General features: G+C 41.2%; 1 protein-coding gene across 1 annotated transcript in view; it reads left to right on the forward strand.

Annotated features, from left to right (window-relative positions):
• The window catches only part of DDX10 (DEAD-box helicase 10), a 209288-nt gene that overhangs the window by 50723 nt on the left and 138973 nt on the right, over positions 1-19592 (forward strand). Inside the window, exon 13 of the mRNA XM_075418487.1 lies at positions 7556-8018. Within this exon, the coding sequence (XP_075274602.1) occupies positions 7556-8018 (463 nt within the window). The remainder of the gene's footprint in view (positions 1-7555; positions 8019-19592) is intronic.

Below are 19592 nucleotides of genomic sequence, written 5' to 3' on the forward strand. Positions count from 1 at the left end.
AGATGACAACCCATCTGAGACTGTTTTAAGACGTGAAATTTTTGAATAGTCTCATGGGACATAGGGTAGTTAGAAGGGGGCAGGAGGGTGCTCAAAGGTGCATGGTAAATTAATTTTACGTCTCTGGAATTTCATAGAGAGAAGACTTAAGTCTTCAAACTTGTCAGCACATGGCATAATGAACTAAAATGTGACAAATTACTAGACTGTAGAACACCTGGTCTTCCTGTGCTGTGCTACAATTAACACAATTATGTTTTTTAAGCTGCATAAGCCTATCATAAAAGATGCTTTCTTACTTTATGGACTGAGAAATTTTTAAAAAGGAACACTAGCAAAAACTTAAAAAAATTTCACTACGTGCCTTGCCTGCTCGATCACTTGTGTGATTTGTCAGCATCTTTAAAACCTCGTTGTAGGTCTTGCTATGCTAAATGTAAGTGGTGGAGGCAGAAGACTAGGACTAAGAGGGATAACCGAACAAATTTAACCACTGTGTAAAAAAAACAACTGGCAGGTAGTGGTAATTCTGAATTTTCAGTGCCTCTTTCTGGACTTCAGCATGGTGTACCATCTAGTATCTGATACTGGTGTGGACAGAGTAGTCCAGTTCTGTTGTTCTCTGCCGGGATTTGGTCCTTCAGCAAAGTCAATTCTAACCCTAGCTTTGCAAAGTTACTAAAAAGTCATTCCTGTATTAAAATGGAAGAAGCCAGACAGTTGTTTGGAGAGAGGTTTAGTCAAGACTGTGAAATATATGGAAGCATAATCAAAAAGTTAGAAGGCAATAAATCTGGGAGATAATTTGCGGATTCTGCTCTAAACGCACAGTTTGTTGGCACTTTCTCCCCCACTCCTCAGACTGCTGGTCTAGCTACATACAGCCCGCAGTCCCCTGGCTTTCAGTTCAGTGCACAACCACTGATACAGTGGATCAGTCAGCTTAATTTATCTGAAATGCCCTCAAAGTCTGGTACATTTGAATTCTGCATTCAGAAGCAACCTTGGTTTATGTTCTGCGTACAGACTCCTGGCAAAACCTGGAATGAAAATCCTTTCTTCCCTGTACCTTCTGTGTGTATTCTCCAAAAAAAGTTTCAGCCTTTCTGTGGAGATTTGCTGCTAGCTTGATAGATGTTGCTCCACTAAAAATCCTGCAGAGAAAACAGATGCTTAATGCCCCTGTCAGGTCTGCATTTCAGTCTGTCAGTTTTTTGCTCACTTTCTCCTTTGCTCTGTTGCCTGGCAGGTCTGTGCACTGAGATTCTCTTAAGCTCTCTTGATTGAGTCTGCAGAAAAGCAGTAGTCTTTTTTTATTTTTACGTATTGTATAAAATTATTTATATATTAAATAAAATTCTTATATATCTAAAACCCAATATATATAAAAAATAAAAAGTGCGTGTGTGTATGCGTGTCTATACACATATACAAGTAGATATTCTAGAGACTGATCACCTTTATGGTACATTAGTATTCTATCCAGTATCCTCTCATTACAATTGCTATCAAGAATAATTTGCTGAAGGAAGACTTTCACAGGCCTTGTGTTAACATAGATAGTCTTTAAGTTTGGATGAGGGGGAACCTCAGTGCTTGCATGAAAGAGAAATTTGTCTTTTAGTTGCAAAGGACAGCTTTGAAAACATAAACAAACAACAAGGTGGAAAGGAATAATTAGCTAGTCTGGCCTTCTGGATAGGAGACAAGGTAAAGAGGAGACAAGGATGTGAAATCTTTTACTTCTCAGGCACTTAATTTTGTTAAATGCTAACATACATATATATATATATATGTATATATCAGTCTCCAGGGGCAGATCTTAACAGGCAAGTGTGCTGGATGGACAGGTTAGTCACAGCTCTAAGGGGCTGCCAGAGAAGGTAATTTCCTGTGTGACTTTCGTCATGTCTTCGAGGAGGAATGCAGCATATTTTTCTCTGTTTCTCCCTGTGTTGGTACACAGAGAATAAATAAAGCAGGCTGAAGCCAAGTTATTTGGGAAATGTCTGATACACACAACTTAGTGTCCAGCTCATTTTGCAAGTATTGCTTACACATCAGTGTTACAAAGCAGTGGGTAGCTACAGGTGTTGTCAGGTCTGAAATGGGTGATACCAGGATACATGATCCATCTGTCCACATCTGTCTGTCCTCTCGCTGACCAGGGAAGGCACCCACTGCACTCTCACCCCAGTCCTCTGGCCATGGATGTGGGCCTGACCCTGACTGTATGGCCAGGGCAGAGGTTTTGGGTCTTGCTCCAGCTGCCATGAGCAAGTGCAGGGCTGCCCGTCACGTCCCCCAGACAGTGTCCATCACAGGCTTTGCACATCCAGTCATCCCTCTGCTGGTTCCTGGCCCTCCTTCTCACTGCCGTTGTACTTCCTTCTCTAGACCCCAGTCTTGTTCCAACTAAAAAGCCTGCCCCTAGTTACTTTTCCTCAGTTGTTTCCAGTCTTCATACACCTGTAACCTGACTTCATATTTCTCATGCTGTTTACCTAGTTAATCTTAGCCTCATACGGTATGACTCATATGGACCTCAGTATTCCCTCCAGTGATCTGTGGAGCTTAGACATTTCTCACGCAACTCCCCCTCAACCACCTGTGGGATCCAGCCAGCCCTTTCTGAGCTTTCTGTAACTATTTCTGCAAGCTTCTGAGCTTTCCAATCCCGCCATACAAATATCTGAGTAAGCTGCAGTCTCCTTTCTCAAAGTCCAGGGTCATTATTCTCTTAGTCATCGTCCTCGTTTCTTCTAGGATCTTGAACTATCTTTTCTCATTGTGCAGCCGAGCCTGCTACTGACCTTCACTCACCTTAGAAGTAAATATATTGCATATGCATGAGTAGCAGTTGGGGTAGAGTGTCTCTAAGAGTTGGGTAATCCAGCTAACTTGGAGAAATGGTCTTTACTGCACTCTAGAAATCTCTGATGCTTGTGCTCTGTTGTGTTGCCCTTTGAGCAGATGTCAGGGTGGCTGAGGTACCAAGAGCCCCAAAGCCTGCGACTGCAACATGGAGGCTTTTTCTATTTTTGTGGAAAAGGCTACATCTCAGTCTTCTAAGTGATTGGATTCCAACCATGACAATCCTCTTTGCTGGCCTTCTCTTTGATCCTGACCCATAAACTCTTGGTTAGCTTGGCTCTGGTTATTATTAGTAGAGTACCATGCATTTGAGCTCCTTAGTGTAGAGCGATAAAGCTGTCTAGTCAAATAAAGAACACGGAAAAAGCAATTTCTTTGTTCATTTTGGTCATTAATCAGACCATGTGGAAAGCCTATTAATTCAGATTTGTGTTACTTCAGTTGATTTGATTTCTCCTGTTTTCAAATGATTGCTCATCCTGTCTTCTGAAAACATTTTAAATGTTAAGTGTAGATGCAGCATATATTGCAAGGCAATACACATTTCTTCTGTTGAAATAGTTTCTGGGAGTATTTAACCCGTTTCATTTTAAATCTTTGTCTGAACCTGTTCTACAGTAAAAGAAATCACTGTGCTGTGTTTTCATGCGTTCAAATCATTCTGAAGAAGTTCACTAATGGAACATATCTTATAGTTAGTAAAAGTAGCAACTTAATATGAGAATGAAGCACTAACTTCTGTAAAATTGTTGTGCAGCAGTTCTGACGAAGTGGCCTCAGATCCTTTACAACTGGCTCATATTTCAGGAAGGACAGGAAATGTTCTCGGTGCAGATTAAGAACTCTTGTGACACTTAAGGATGAAAGGTTGTACTGGTCTTAAATTTCCTGTTGAATTTGCTTTGTGCAAGGATAGAGTTTGCTGTCTAAGATTCCATCTTTTTGAAGAGTTACGGGAGATGGCCAGCTTTTCACTCAATCCACATAGAGGCATAGTGAAGTTACCGTGTGAATATAGACATACTCAAGATCTTTGTATAAGCATAATTAACAAATCTCAGAAAAGGCAGTATTTAAAGTCTGATACGGCATTCATCTGAATTAATTTTTAAAAATGTTTACTGATTCAACTTATTCAACAAAGAAAAGTGGTATTCCTCTTAAAGCCATACAATATTCTTTCTTTGGAGTTTCAACTTATTTCACGAAAATAATTGTCAGCTTGCTTTGAATTGAAGGAGGTACTTGAGCCTTGTAGGTGTTCGTTGAAGATGCCCCTGCTCATTGCAGGGGGTTGGATGAGATGACCTTTAAAGGTCCTTCCAACTGCAATCATTTTACAATTCTGTGATTCTGTTTTGCTTGGTTACTTCTACGCATTCCCTGATCAGTGTAGGGGAGTGATGATGTCTGGCCACCTCAGTTTCTGTTGATGAATAGAACGGTCAGCTGTACTTTCACTTATAATAGCAAAATAATCCATTGGTTTCAGTATTGCTTTTGGAAGCTGATTTTAAATGTCTTTCTAGAAGAGCTTGCTCCCAAGAAGTTGTTGCATTTCACACCCAGATGTGAAACAGGATTGTTTTTGGTTTGTCAGCTGAATTTGTGTTCTCCTTTAAGGCTGCCATGGTCTGAGGACTACATTGTGTCTTTAGCATCTTCTTAGTGTTCTGTGTTATTTAATGATATTTCATAAATTCTAACTTACCTGCTTTTTGTCTGGCTTTATGAGAAAACCTTGCACATTTCTTATTCCAGAAAAGTACGTGAATGGTAGCACTAAAATCAAAGAAGAGATGTAACTTCAGTCAGAGTAGGGTTGTGGTCTGAGTGGCATCTGATGAATCTGTGAAAACTGATATTGCCCTTTCTAGTCAATGGAAAGAAAAGCTGATTCATATAGTCAGGTTTTTTAGTTTAACCAACTGTAGATTTGGCGAATGATTAAGAAGTAAATTCGAAAGAGTGTCGAATCTTACAACATGAGGAAATTTTTAGCAGTAGTAGAATGTGTTTGTCCCAAATTGTTCTCTGTTTGGAATGTACTATAGAAAAGAGGCAGTAATGAGTCAAAATGGTGACGTTTCTTTGAGCAAGTTACGTAGTTAAAAGTGTTTGGAGATTGTTTGTACACAACTTTGTTTAAGCTTATCTGCTAGTACTTTCTTACGAGATTTGACCTTAACACCTTCCCTTTCCCCCAAGTCTAAGGGCAGTATTCTTTTGGTTCAGATGTCATTTGAATTCTGATAGCACTGGTCTTTTTTGGTAGGGTTGCTAAATAATGTAGAAAATTTGGCCAACACTAACTAATAATTAATTTTATGCAATTATTAAGAAAGATGTCAGTGCAGAACAGCAACCTGGTGGCTGAGATTTCATATTTGAATGAGAAAACCTGTGCTGAAGTCTCTCCACATCATAGGCTGCTCTTTTTGACTTGTCTTTTTTAACTTTTCCTATGGAGAGAGCAGTTTCTTCGCCTTGTCAAACCTGTTCTCTGCAGCTGTGATCCTGATCTTTGATACTAGCTCTGGAGACATAGAAGAAAAGCTGTGATAAAATCAGAGTTTGCAACTCTGTACGTGTCTGTGTCAGTCTGCATAGACATTGCGTAGCTGCTGTACATTTCTGCTTCTTCCAGTATTTTGTCAACAGTTGACAGCAATACTTTATGTAGAACAATGCTGTGAAATCTGGAAAAGCAAAAAAGTGTTTCTTGTGCAAAGGATTTTGTTTTGCTACTTCGAGCCCTCTGCTGAAGCGATAACAGATTTGTTGTCGTGGCAGCAATCTCTCTGTACGTGTTCTGCTGTGCCTAGTGTTCAGGCCCAGTTCCAGGCTGGAATCTCCTCCAGCTGCTGCAGTGAAGCGTCAAATGTGCTTTGTTTGGCTGTTTTTGTTTCAGTTAGCCAGTAGGCCAAACTCTAACACATAGTTTCATTGCAGAAGTAGTTAGTGTTGCTCCAGTTTCAGTTCCCAGTTCTCAGCAGTGCACTGCCAGTAAGTGTGCAAAATACACTGGATAAAAACTTCCCTTGATCTTTTTTTCATAAAATTCTATTTGCTTTACTGTTGCTGTTAATTGCTTGTAGAAGAACAGTATTGGGTTATTAGAGATACTTAAACAAAATTACATTAAAATAAAAGCCTTATTGAAAAATGTGTTCCTCATCCTGAGAGCGTGGGCTTCTTTTTGGGTGCATGTCCACTTCTCAGCGTTTTAATCTGTAGCCAGTACCAAAGTTGCCCCATTTAAGCACAGATTTGGTTGCGTTTTGGTTGGTGGTTTGTTATTTAAGCAGGGTGCCTCTCCTGTTGACTACTCTGTCCCTTTGGCTGCTGTTAGCGGTTCAAGGTTCTCTCGGGCCTGCGGTCACTCTTGCTGCCCTGCAGTACTGTTTGGATGCTTTGTGTGCTGTTTGTAATGGTGTTTCCCCCCGGGAGTATAGGTTTGATTTTTCTCCTGTGACGTAACTTGGGTGTCTTTAGTCAGAGCTGTGTGGTGAAGAGAAGACATAACACTGTCTGCTTCGAATGAGCAGCGTTGAGGGGAGATGTAGTGTATAACTATGCATAACATGACTCAAAAGAGACTGGCCTTTTATATGTGTGTGTGCACGTGTATGTATATAGCCATTTTGGTTTGTTAAATACTTTACTCCTTTGGTAAGTGCACGTACACGCCCTGAGTATTACAAACATGATCATTTCTGTGTTGTGAGCTTTTAAATGTAGCTGTGGTCTCGAGTGTTCCTTGCACAGTACTGGTGTCCCCCCACATTTTTCATACACCTAATAAGAAGGCTCCTGAAATCTGAAAGAGACTTAAATGTTCTTTTGAATTTGGATTTGACAGGGTCAGGTGTAATGGTACTGGGCAGTTACGAAGTTTACTGAAGTCAAATGATCTGTTGGAGGCAGAGTATCTGTTCCCATGCAGTGCTCTCCAGTACTGTTGCTGTACAGTGTTTGTGCTTTTTGGCAAAGTTTTGTCCCTTTGTGTATAGAATATTAGTATAACTTTGAATTATCATGAATAATGGTAAAATAGTAGTATTATTGGCAATGCTAGCTACATGTGCCGTGAAGGTAAAGCCTTACTGTAGAGGACTGCAGGCATGTGAGATTTCCTTTGAGGGAGAAATGGTAGCTTTTTCTGAAAGTAGTCATTTATCCATACTGTGTTTGTTCTTTTAATCTTTCCGTCACTGCAAGATGATGGGCATAATGTTCTGGGTGCATTTCTAGCAGTGAAGGACACTGACAGAAATCAGTGCTATCTCAGTCCTTGTCATGACATCTGTGTATCTTCAGTGCCAAATTACATTGGTGTTTCTTCCACTGTATTTTACTGCGAATCATAGGTAATTTGCTCTTGTCTACAGCTTTTCAGGTTCTTTGTTTGCTTTCTTTCCTGAGAGAATTTGTAACTGTTTTTGAGATTTCTCAGTTATTTCATATTCGTTCCTCTCCCAGTGTTCACTTGAATTTTTCAAGCTAGATTGTCCTGTTGTAGGCTAAATATTGTTTCATAAATATGTTGGTCAAAATGTATCCATCTGAATTACTGTAATTAAAATCAAATCACTTGAGCCACTGATGAGGGCTTCCAATTTGGTCAACTCTTGTGTATCTACCTTTCAGATTAATTTGTTTGTTTGATTCTGTGCTTTAGATCACTTGGTCTTGCAATGGCACCTCGTGTGAGATTTCTTCAGAAAGTTCGGAAACAGCTGTGTGCAAAAGAGGCAGCTGATGGGACGGATCACTCGAAGGAGACAGAGGAAAATAAAAATCCCATCTCCTCGATAAACATTGAAGAAGCGGAGAAATGTGGAACTAATTTCAGTGGAAAGGTGTCTGTTAATGGAACAAAGGAAAAGGAGAGAAGGAAAGAAACTGAGGAATGTTCTGCTTCCAGTGAAGGTGCTGAGGAGAGTGGTGAGTCTGAGAATGAATTGAAAGAGGTGTCTGAGGAGGAGGAAGTTCCTGTACCAAGCAGGGTTCCAAACCCAGACTCGGTGCAGTTCTTTGAAGATGATGACGACGATGACGACGACGATACTAAGGATCTTGATTTGCTGACAGTGAGACGACGGAATGTTTTTGGTGTGGAAGCTAAAGATAATCCAGCACTGGTAAGTTGACTTTATAGTAAGGCTTATGAATCTCAATGATTTTATATTGGACATACCCCAAGTAAGGAGGAGAAAAGAGAAAATTCGACTCTTAGCAGAATACTCAGTTGAAGTCAGATGTGTTGTCCATATGTATCAGAAGTCAGAATTGCTTCCAAAGCAATTCTGCTTCCAAGCAGAAAGTAGTTTTATTTGCATAACAAATATCCTTGTAGTTGCTTTAATTTATGAATAACATGATTTGAATACGTGGGAAATTTTGACAGTTTTAATTTTTACTGCTTACTAATTTGCTTATACCTTTCTAAAATAGCTGCCATTTTCAGTCATAATTTTGATGCTGTACTGCAATTTATGGGACTGGGAGCCAAGCTGCAGTACATGATAAGCCACTTCCCCACACAAATCGTAATAAACTATCTTTGCAATAATGTAACCTTCAAACCATGATTTCTACTTCCAACAGGACCTTTGCTATTAGGAATTGAGCCAGTATCAGAGAGAGAGAGAGTATGCATGCACTTCTTGTAAAGTATGGTTATAAAGGCGTATTAACAGTATTCATGTAGATCTTTCATTTTCTTGGCAAATAGCTTAATAATTCAGGATTTCTCTGCACTTGGCATTCTGAGAAATGTTGCTTTCATTTAATCTTTAAATACAATGTTATAGTATGGGTGGGTTTGTGGTTTTTTTTATTATTTCTCTAAAGCAGATTTGGTACGTGAATTTTTTGCATCTCCTTTGCTGTCTAGTCACTGTGTCTCTGTAGTAAAGAGATCCAAGTGAAATAGCCATCTGCTTCAGCAGGATGTTTTTCTGAACTTATATGCATGCAAGGGGAGCCTCCTGCCTCCTGTTAAGCGAAGTGTTTGTTTTTCCAACTGGTATTTTAAACCTTTCTTTTTCTGTGCTGTTATTTAACAGCGCAGGGCACTTGTCATGAACTTAAGCGAATCAGCCTACTAGCTGCGTTTATAAGCAGCATCTTTCCTTTAGTGAAGTGTTATAAGCTGGTTTTATCAGCTGACTTTGTCGAAGATGAGCAGTTGCACAGTAACCTACCCACTGCCTGTGCTCTCTCCTCTACCGTGAGGAGCCGGCGACAGGTTGTCCTCTTGTCCCAGAGCTATGGAAGAAGGATGCTCCTGGAGTTACCTTTCAGCTCCTGTTATTCGAAGCCTGAGCTGTCCTGCCCCGGCACAGCCGCTGCCTGGAAGTGGCTTGCGTTTGTTAATAAATTTCAGTTTAATGTAGATAAGATATTGCTGTTTTAAAAACAAAGGGGTGTGAAAGATTTCTGCCTTAGTTAAAGAATGATGTTCTCACTGCTTCCATGTTGCTCCCACGATTTTCCATGCTGAAACACACAGACTATTTCATGTTGCTTTTGTATGTTGGAAAGTGAATTGGGAAGTTTTGTTCAGAAAATGACAAAAGGAGAAACTTTGATGTAAAAGAATAAACAAAAGAAATTTTATGAAAAGTACAAGTGATTTAGAAAGTAATTTGGAACCTCACTGGGTAACCTTTTAACAGTTTTCCGGCATTAAACATTTATAGGTTAGTTTATGCTCTGGCAAGTCAGACATTATTTTCTGTGATTCGGCATTGACCAGCTACAGTAAGGGTTAGTGGTTTGTACTTGGTGTGCGAGTGTGGAAGACCTCGTATCACCTGAAACCTCTCGTACATGAGGGCATAATAGTGATATATTTAGTTATTCTTCTAAGTAGCTGTGAAAAAACTCCCCAAAACTTCAAGATCTGTATCGTTAAGAGCTTAAATATAATTTAAATAATCTCCTACAGAAATGCGTACAGTGGTGCAGTATGTAATTTTTAGAAAGCAGAAATGCAGAACATACTATGCCTACCAGTGGAAACTAGTCTTGATCAATGCATATTGCAGGGTTACTGTGAAAGTTGTTGATAAATTGTGGAATACTTTAAATGTAAGGATTCTGTTTTCAGCAGGAATAAGAGAATGAAGGTTTCTGTCACTCAACTCTGTATTGTCTTGTGTATAATAGAAGTTACACAGAAAGATTCAGGCATTGGTCATCTTTTATTTCATGTATACTTGATTACCACATTTTATGGATGTTAATAGCAAATTGGTAACTTGCAATACTTTTAGTATTTTTTTCCGATTTGTTTGTTTTCTGGATGAAAGTTTTGAAGTGATTATTACTGCATTAAGGTAGATCAGCTCATATATGAAGACTTCGAAACACCCGATTCCTCTGGGGTGTGAGAAGCACTGAGCAGTGTGAGTGTGGTTTTCCTGTTGCTGTATGTTGGAGTGTCGTAGAATCATAGAATGCTTTGGGTTGGAAGGGACCTTTAAAGGTCATCTCATCCAACCCCTCTGCAATGAGCAGGGACATCTTCAGCTAGACCAGGTTGCTCAGAGCCCCATCCAGCCTGGCCTTGGATCTTGTCCTGCTAGGGATGACTTGGGAACTGGTTTGTGTGCAGTGTACTGGATGATTGCTGCATTTCTAGCATGAGGCAGTGCATTAATAAATAGTATCAAATGCTGCTGAGAGTCTAGGAGTGTGAAAATAGAGTGTATACTTGGCTAGATCAGTTAAATGTTTGGGTTTTTTTGTTGTTGTTGTTGTATTTTTTTTTTTTTAAATCTTCTGTGTGCTAAATAAGGTAGGAGTCCTCTGGAGGCATTAGTATGTGATCATCTAATTGGGAGGTTTTGAGTGTGCCCAAAAAGGTTGAATTCAGTTTGCGTCTATGCTTTTAATGTCTGTGATTGATTTTGCAATTTAACTCTTCTTATGTTATGCTTATTGTTGGCAGCAAAACAGTCCCGCTGTGATTGTTGAGCTTCAGGATGATTTTGTAAATGGGAACATTACATTCAGCTTCAATTTTGAATAGCTGTTGTTGGAGACACCATTGCTTCCTTATCCCTGTGTCTTCCCTAGCCCCTCTGGTGGAAGAAGGAGCAAGAGGAGGTGTTAGGCTGGCTCCAGGTCTGCCGTGTGGTGTGTGGCGCCCTGACCTCTGGTCGCAGGTGGGCTCGGCTCATCCGTCTTTGTAACAAGGGAAGGGAGCTAGGCAGAAAGAGCAGGGGTTATTTAAACTGATGGTGGAGTGGAAGGGGATTTGTGTGACTTTCTTAGAACATTTAGTTTTTGTTGAATGTTCATGGTACCCAAGCTAACAGTGAAAGGTAGGTCATAGTGTGAAGTGAGACACATCCAAAGTTGGTTCTTCTAACTGCACAACTTGCAGCTTGATTCCACTCTTTCCTCCTCCCTTTCTTCGTGTGGCCCTTGGCTGCATGCATACTCTGTCATTTTTTGACAGCAGATACAAAGAAAAATCTGTTCTCTCCGCACTGCTGTATAAAAGAAGAAACCTTGTGTATACGATGAAAGACCTTGGCAGATATTACAATTTTATTATGAGTTTCTGAGCTCATTTTTTAAGAGGTATTCACTAGCTGCCCTATTTATGTACTTTACTTAAATATGTCAGGATTTTTAGCTGGTGATATAACTCGTGAGACTTATTTAGAAGTACAGTGTTCTTATGCATAAAAAGGTCAGCTGTATGCATAGAACCATTAGCAGATATGAAGTATTTAGCTGTTGTGTTGACATTATGGAAATTATACGTTTAAAGTGCATTTAACAATATTAACAGTATTGATATTGCAAAGACTATAAGCACTCCCTGGTTAAAAACTTTGTTTTTAATGCTAATTTTATGATATTGGTTGTTGCATTTGGAGATGCAAAGGCTTTATTTCTTAAACTTCAAACATGATTTGTTTTCAGAACTATGACTGAGCCCATTTTTTTCTTGTATTTTTTTCTTGTTTTTTTTCTTGTTTTTGTTTAAAGTTTAAACTTTAATTTTAGTCGTCAGACCACTAAAACTCTTCAAGTAGGGTACTTGCTGGCTGCTTGGAACACAAAGGGCTGCGTTAAATAGTACTTGCAGAGTCCTTGGAGTTAGTCTGGACTCTCGAAGAGCCTGCTGTTTGAATCCAGTGACTATGGAGGGAAATTATTTTCTATGTCCTGATTCTGTCTCAGCTAGCTAGCTGGCTTGCCTTGTGATGCAATACTATTACGTACAATGACACTTTCTTACACTTCTCAGACACATACATTATGATGTGGATATGTGCATGCTGATAAAAGCAGCAGAGAACAGACAAGGGTAAATCTCCCTAACTAGGAGTGATAGGGGAGTCTATGCCAAGGAGCAGAGAGTGATAGCTAGTTGTAATGTGGACTTCATGCAGAAAATGGATCAAGGAAACATAATCAATGTGCACGAAAGTGAGGACTTGGTCCTCTAGAACGTTCTTTGAGAAGAAAGCTTGTTACCATTCACAGAAATCAAAATTAAGTTTCAGAGTTGTAATTCATCTTGATTGCTTCTCTTACATTGGCTTTTCCTTCTGAATGGGATCTCTCTCCTTCTATTCCATGTTATGAGATAGATTTTCGCCAGTCTTGTGTTTATGTGCTGCTTTTTCTGTGTGAAGAGTCTTCTCATTCCTCTGACCGGCTCTTACTAGCTCTTATGCTTTCGTATTAATTTATACTAAATGTGTGACTTCGTCTCCGTGGTGCTTTTTAGGGGGATGGCGAGATAGAAGATACCCAAAGGAGGGAAGAAGCAATGGAGTGAGCTAGCTGACTCTGGTAGCGACGTTGTTTCCCATGTGGATAGCCCTCTGCTTTTGCTTTTGCTGTAGCGATGTGTTGTGTCCAAGAGAAGAAAGCTGCTCCAGGCACCCCACTAGCTAGAAAAAGAGCATTATTCCTTGGAGATGTGTTGAAAAGCTAGCACGCTGGCAGAGAAAATACAGAAGTTATTTATTTTTAAGTTAAATAAAAGTCAATAATGTGATGCATAATATACCATAAATTCTCCTTCCTACAGAATCTAAGTGCCTTAGGTTCTCAGCCTAGTAACAGTGTGCTTGTGTATTTCTAGTTGAATTATAGCAAGTCATGATTTATATGAGGTACAAAATATTTGCATACAAGTGAAGAAGGCCTACATCTGTATATTAGCCAATGAGGTTCAAGAATACAGTGTTATGAGAACATATCTTTTATCAGCCACGAATGGAAATGAAACCTGCTGACAGTACCTCAAGCCTCCTTATGCACAGCAGCCAACACAGAATGCATTCCACAGGGTGGATGGCAAATGTTAAAGAAATCACATTTTCTTTCTGTACAATTTCAGTACCTTAAATTTGGTAAAGCAAACCAAAACTTGTTTTTTAAGAATGTCTATGATGTCCAGTTATATTATATTCTATGTAATTTTAAAAAGTCTGATCATTCAGGAGTACTTCGGTAGGTACGCAAAGGACAGAGCAAAAATATTCTTTGTGTTCTTGGACGACTTTTGCTCTTGAGATTTGGAGGGATGTTCATTCCCCTGGCTTTATTATTTTTAAGTAGAACATTCATGACTTACTTGCTAGGTTAAACTGTGTAACAGAGGCTTTGCAGACAGTCCTTTGTAAAAACCCATAATCCACGTTAAACTCCAGATCCGTAGATCACTTACTGTCTTAATCTTTCTTCATTGCTCTTGCAAGTTAGCTGCTTTAGCACCCTTCTGTCTGCTCCACATCCATCTTCAGATTTCTCTCTAGTGACTCCTGTTTTAATTATTGTTTTAGCAACTTACTGAAAGCTTCTGTAGTGTATGAAAAAATTGCTGTAAATATTTGAATTTCTTGCACCTTGAAGGCAGCAATTCAGATATTTGTGTCAATCCCTGTGAAGTTTAGGAAACCTGGAAAATCTGTAGGATTAAAATTGTGTGTTGCTGGCAAGCTATGTATTTCAAATAAATGGCTGCTATATGAAGCTCAGGAAGTATGGGCTGGATGAGTGGTCGGTGAGGTTGATTGAGAACTGGCTGAATGGCAGAGCTCAGAGTGTTGTCATCAGCGGCGCTGAGTCTAGTTAGAGGCTGGTAACTAGTGATGTCCCCCAGGGGTCAGTACTGGGCCCAGCCTTGTTTAACTTCTTCATCAACGACCTGGATGAAGAGTTAGCATGTACCCTCAGCAAGTTTGCTGATGACACCAAACTGGGAGGTGTGGTAGATACACCAGAAGGCTGTGCTGCCATTCAGCGTGACCTGGACAGGCTGGAAAGTTGGGCAGAGAGGAACCTGATGAGGTTCAACAAGGGCAAGTTCAGGGTCCTGCACCTGGGGAGACACAACCCCATGCATCAGTACAGGCTTGGGGCTGACCTGCTGGAGAGCAGCTCTGCAGAGAGGGACCTGGGTGTCCTGGACGACAGGTTAACCATGAGCCAGCAGTGTGCCCTGGCTGCCAAGAGGGCCAATGGCATCCTGGGGTGCATTAGGAGGAGTGTAGCCAGCAGGTGGAGGGAGGTTCTCCTTCCCCTCTACACTGCCCTAGTGAGGCCTCATCTGGAGTCCTGTGTCCATTTCTGGGCTCCCCAGTTCAAGAAAGATGAGGAGCTACTGGGGAGAGTCCAGCGGAGGGCTACAAGGATGGTGATGGGACTGGAACATCTTTCCTACGAGGAGAGGCTGAGGGAGCTGGGCTTGTTCAGCCTGAAGAAGAGAAGGCTGCGAGGGGACCTTATAAATGCTTACAAATATCTGCAGGGTGGGTGTCAGGATGATGGTGCCAAGCTCTTTTCAGTGGTGCCCAGTGACAGGACAAGGGGCAATGGGCACAAACTGAGGCACAGGAAGTTCCGTCTGAATATGAGGAAGAACTTCTTCCCTCTGAGGGTGATGGAGCACTGGAACAGGCTGCCCAGGGAGGTTGTGGAGTTTCCTTCTCTGGAGATATTCAAGACCCACCTGGACGCAGTCCTGTGCGGCCTGCTGTAGGTGACCCTGCTTTGGCAGGAGGGTTGGACTAGATGACCCACAGAGGTCCCTTCCAACCCCTACCATTCTGTGATTCTGTGATTCTGTGATTCTGTGTAAGTGTGCAGCATAAAGCAGTCATCCTAAGTATTTTTAGTCATGTTGAAAATCTGGATAGACAGTATAACTTAGGAATTCTGTTTTAATATCTGCCCTTATGACAGATCTTAGCTCTGTATCATAAGCTACAGAGTACGTAATTCTGATGTGCTGAGCTTAGCTTCTGTGAAAATTTTTACATTTGAAGTGCTTTTGAACCACTGTGAACTGTGATATTTTTGATGCCCATAGTCCATCTTCTGGGCCTTTGTTGCTTTTGTAAATAAGAATCTGGTGTGGAGAGGTGCCATGTGCAGGGGACTTGCTTTGAACACTTTTGTTGCAGCTCTGTGGAAAGTACCTTCTCCTGCGAGTCAGGAAGGGCTTCCCCCTGTCTGATGGGGCTGGTTCCCAAGTCAGTGGCTTTCCCGGTTGGCTGCAAAGTGCCACTTGTCTCTAGAGCAAGGGGTGTTCACAGGTTAGTAGCCACGGTAGCACGCTCCCGAACTAAGCAGTGCCACATTTTTAATTCACTTACTAAAGCTGTGGGTTAAAAAAATCCTTAATTCCATATGCCATCTGAAGCAGCCTCGCAAGTCGCCTTTGCTCTGCTCAGCCTGCTGAAGTGTCTCATCGTTTGCTGTCCTAACGAGAGGAAGGTGTTTTGCAAAGTGTTTCTGTGGCTAACTTGTACTGAAGTGCTTTGAAACTCATGTTTAACAGTGTAAGTTGTGAAGCTTTTCTTCAGCAAAGGTTTTGCTGGTGGATTGATGGTTTGAGCAGTGCAGAGTAATGTGGGCAGGCTAGACCGTTACTTACGTGCCCAGGTTTCAGCGTCTGGTGCAAATTCAGGTTGCAGTGAGGCGCGCTTTGTCTTGTGATTGAGTAGACTCAAAATGACAGAAGAATGTGTGGTCTCATATCTCAAGAAATATTAGGGTACTGTATGATTTTAAATGATTCACTAAGATATTATTCATTAAATACTTCTAGTAGGTTTCTCAGGCCTGCACTAATACCCACAGTTTTAATTGTGCTTAATCACTGATTTATAGCCTTGTTTAATATATTGCAGCAGTTTCATAGATGAGGGTGAGCCAAATACTCTGCATTAAAACTGTCTAATTGTAATGAATATTCTCTCAATCCATAGGATTTGTGAGTTCTAAAACGCCACAATTTCCTTTAAAATCGTTAGTGCCTGAAGGCTTGCTGAGTGATGGCATTGCAAGTATTTATAACTATGACATAGTTTTTGGATAAGTGATTTTCTAGAAGTTCAGTGCTAAAATTGTGAAATGCGGGTAGAAATTACACAGCACTAATTTTTGAAGGAAATATGTCTTCCTGAAATAGTAATAAAGCAGACCTGCTATAAAATACATATCCAGAATCTCCTGACTACTGTCAGCACAGTGTGCAGTTAAAATTATGAGAATTATTCTTTATTGTGTATGTGAATGTCTTCTCTGATGCAGAGATCTGCTACAGTAGGAACTGCCTAACAAACTATCCATGCACACTAAACAATTTCTGAATTTGTATCTGAGCTGTGTAATTTTTAGTGGGAATTATTTGATAATTATGGGGAAAAAAATTGCAGTTTTGGTGGTGATTCATCAGCTGTTAGCCAAAATGAGTCCTTGGGTAATTCATTACAGTATTGCTAACATGCAAATTGTAATTTAATGACTATGTGAAGCTAATTGACTATATGAAAAATGTGTGGTATGTTGTTTCTACATAGTGGCCTGCTGGTTGACCAGGAACTAAGCCAGTGATCACAGAAAATCTGCTTGGTGACATGGAGCCAGTGCTCCTTGTTTCCAGGAGACTTCGGTTTGTGCCGGCTGGGAAGGGTTGGAGAGATGGCAGGAGCAGCTGGGAGGCAGCCGCTCGCCTGCTGCGGGCTGGGCTCTCCACTCGCCGTCTTGGGCAAAGAAACAGCCACTGCCTCCGGGGATAAAAATGGCTTCAAGGAGCTTGCGTTGAATGAGAGAAAGGAAATTAAAACAGTTAAGGCCGCAGCCGCTAGCTTTATTTCAGTCCAAAATAAGTGAAATATAAATCGCTTTTGGGCCAGGCTGGTGGGAAATTCTCAGAGGTCTTCCCACCCTTCATTGCCTATACCACACTGTTCCCATGGTAGCTCTCCGCTCGTTTCCACGCAGGGTTGTCCCTCTCCGTTGCCTGAGCTGCGTGTGTTCCTTCAGCAGGAACAATGGGTCTAGCTGATGCTCACCCATCAAGACAGGCTGCTTTGCCTGCTCCTTATGCCCCTGTATCTTTTCTGTAGACCATGGTAAAGTAATAGGGTTGTGCTTGAGAACCGACATGTCTGGCAAACATGCCTGAAGAGCATGGGGGTGCGTTAGTAAATCCCTCAGAAAAGCGCACAGATGGGAAGAATCACAGAATGTTATGGATTGGAAGAGACCTCTGGGGATCATCTAGTCCAACCCCCTGCCGAAGCAGGGTCACCTACAGCAGGCTGCACAGGACCTTGTCCAGGTGGGTCTTGAATATCTCCACAGAAGGAGACTCCACAACCCCTCTGGGCAACCTGTTCCAGTGCTCCATCACCCTCAGAGGGAAGAAGTTCTTCCTCATGTTCAGACGGAACTTCCTCTGCTTCAGTTTGTGCCCATTGCCCTTTGTCCTGTCGCTGGGCACCACTGAAAAGAGTTTGGCCCCGTCGTTTTTGACACCCACCCTTGAGATATTTATAAGCATTTATTAGGTCCCCTCGCAGCCTTCTCTTCTTCAGGCTGAACAAGCCCAGCTCCATCAGCCTCTCCTCATAGGAGAGATGCTCCAGTCCCCTCACCATCCTCGTAGCCCTCTGCTGGACTCTCTCCAGTAGCTCCTCAAGAGTGGTGGTGTCCTTCGGTGGGGGAAACCCACAGGAACACAAAATGACAAAGGTAACTTTTTGAGGAGTGAAACAGCAGTATAATTTCCCTCAGATCTGTCCTCTGTGTGACCAAGACCATAAAGTGTATTTTATAGCTCTTTTTCATGGTCTTTTTCTGTGGTAATGCTGACTGCGCTTTTTGCAGAGAGACGGTGCAGGTAGGCAGCTGGAGAAGATAAGCCAGCCTCATGAGTGTTGTGATTAAAACTGGTTTTATCAGCTAGCGGTGTGGAAGAGGAGGAGTGTGTCTGAGATACTTGTGCCATGCCAACCTTGCTATGAGTGTGCTGGGAAGGGAGTACAAACCAGTATCTATTTGAAATGATAGCTAGTACTGCCAATGTTCATTATGAGCTGGAGTTTGCTGAGACTGCCTTCCCTGCAAAAGCACACTGTCTGAGCTGTGTGTTGACTTCGTAGCATGCTGGTGGAGTCACTAAACTGATGTTTAGGAGATGCTTTTGGATACTGTTAAGTTTGTCTCTTTCTGAGAAAGAACAAATCTATTCTTGTTGGCTTTTTAGGGAGATAGTGGTGAAAGATCCTTGTTTCTGTAATCTCTGCATTGAGCAAAATTAGTATTAGATGGTGTTTTGTTTACGTTGGCGCTTTCTTATCTGTTGAGTCAGAGTGTGAGAGTCCTCAAATCACCAGCTCTGCGGTGGCAGTTTTCCATCAGGTTCACAACGGAAGGGCCGGGTCTTGCAGAGCGTAACAGGGCAGTATGTATTTCTGTCTCCATAGGCCTCTTTCTGTCTTGGTGGAGAAAAAATGTGTCTGCCTCATCATTCTGGGGAAATACTATTTTTTCAGTCATTATTCTTCCAATGTATATACAGTACTAGTCTGAGTTTTGTTGGTCTGTGCTTCTGGATGATGTTCTTGCATTAAGCTTCTTTATAAATCATTAATGCAGGGCAGGGGGTCTTTCTAGTGAGGTCACAATTCCCAGTGTCACTTCTAAATTTTTTTTTTTTTTTTTTAACAAAAGGAGATAGAAGAAGAAGCTGCTGGTAATCCTCAAATGGATATTAACAGCTGCCTTCAGCCTCTCCATCTGAGGTTTGTTTACATTAAGATACACTGAAAGCCAAAACACATCTGAGCCGCAGCTATCTGTGGACTTGGAACGCAGCAGGCGCACGTTCAGCTGGGTTCTGTTATACTCCAGCCACGGGAATTCACTGATTTGGGCTTGCAGAAATGGGTAATTCCTTGGTTTGCTGAAGTATTTTGGGAACTGTGTGCTGATCTAGAATTACATAATCTCTGCTAAAGAACACTGTGAACTGTTGCTGTTATTTTCTGCGATGTCTGGTTAATGTGAGATTGGGCATGGGAAGACGGCAACTTCTTAGAAGTTCTCTGAAAGTTTCCACATCTTTGCTGACGAGTGAGTACTGTGTTTGCAAGACAGGCGTTCACTGTGTTTTCTCATGTGCTGTTTCTTGAGGTTTTCATTTCGGTTTGAAATTTGAGAGTCACTTGAGTTAGAAATGGGAAGTATATTTGCAGAATGAAGTTAAAATTCGGAATCTTTCTGTTCATGGTGTTTTCACTGCCATTTGTGGAGCAATATTAGGGTCTCAGATAAAAGACTAGATTTTTCTTATTTATTCATTTGTTTAGCAGCTGTGGCTTATAGTAATTTATAACTTTCTCTAGCTTTTGTTCCAACAGCTTCCCCGACAAAATTGTCTGAAA

The sequence above is a fragment of the Opisthocomus hoazin genome, chromosome 1, assembly GCF_030867145.1.
Source record: "Opisthocomus hoazin isolate bOpiHoa1 chromosome 1, bOpiHoa1.hap1, whole genome shotgun sequence".
NCBI classification, from domain to species: Eukaryota; Metazoa; Chordata; class Aves; order Opisthocomiformes; family Opisthocomidae; genus Opisthocomus; species Opisthocomus hoazin.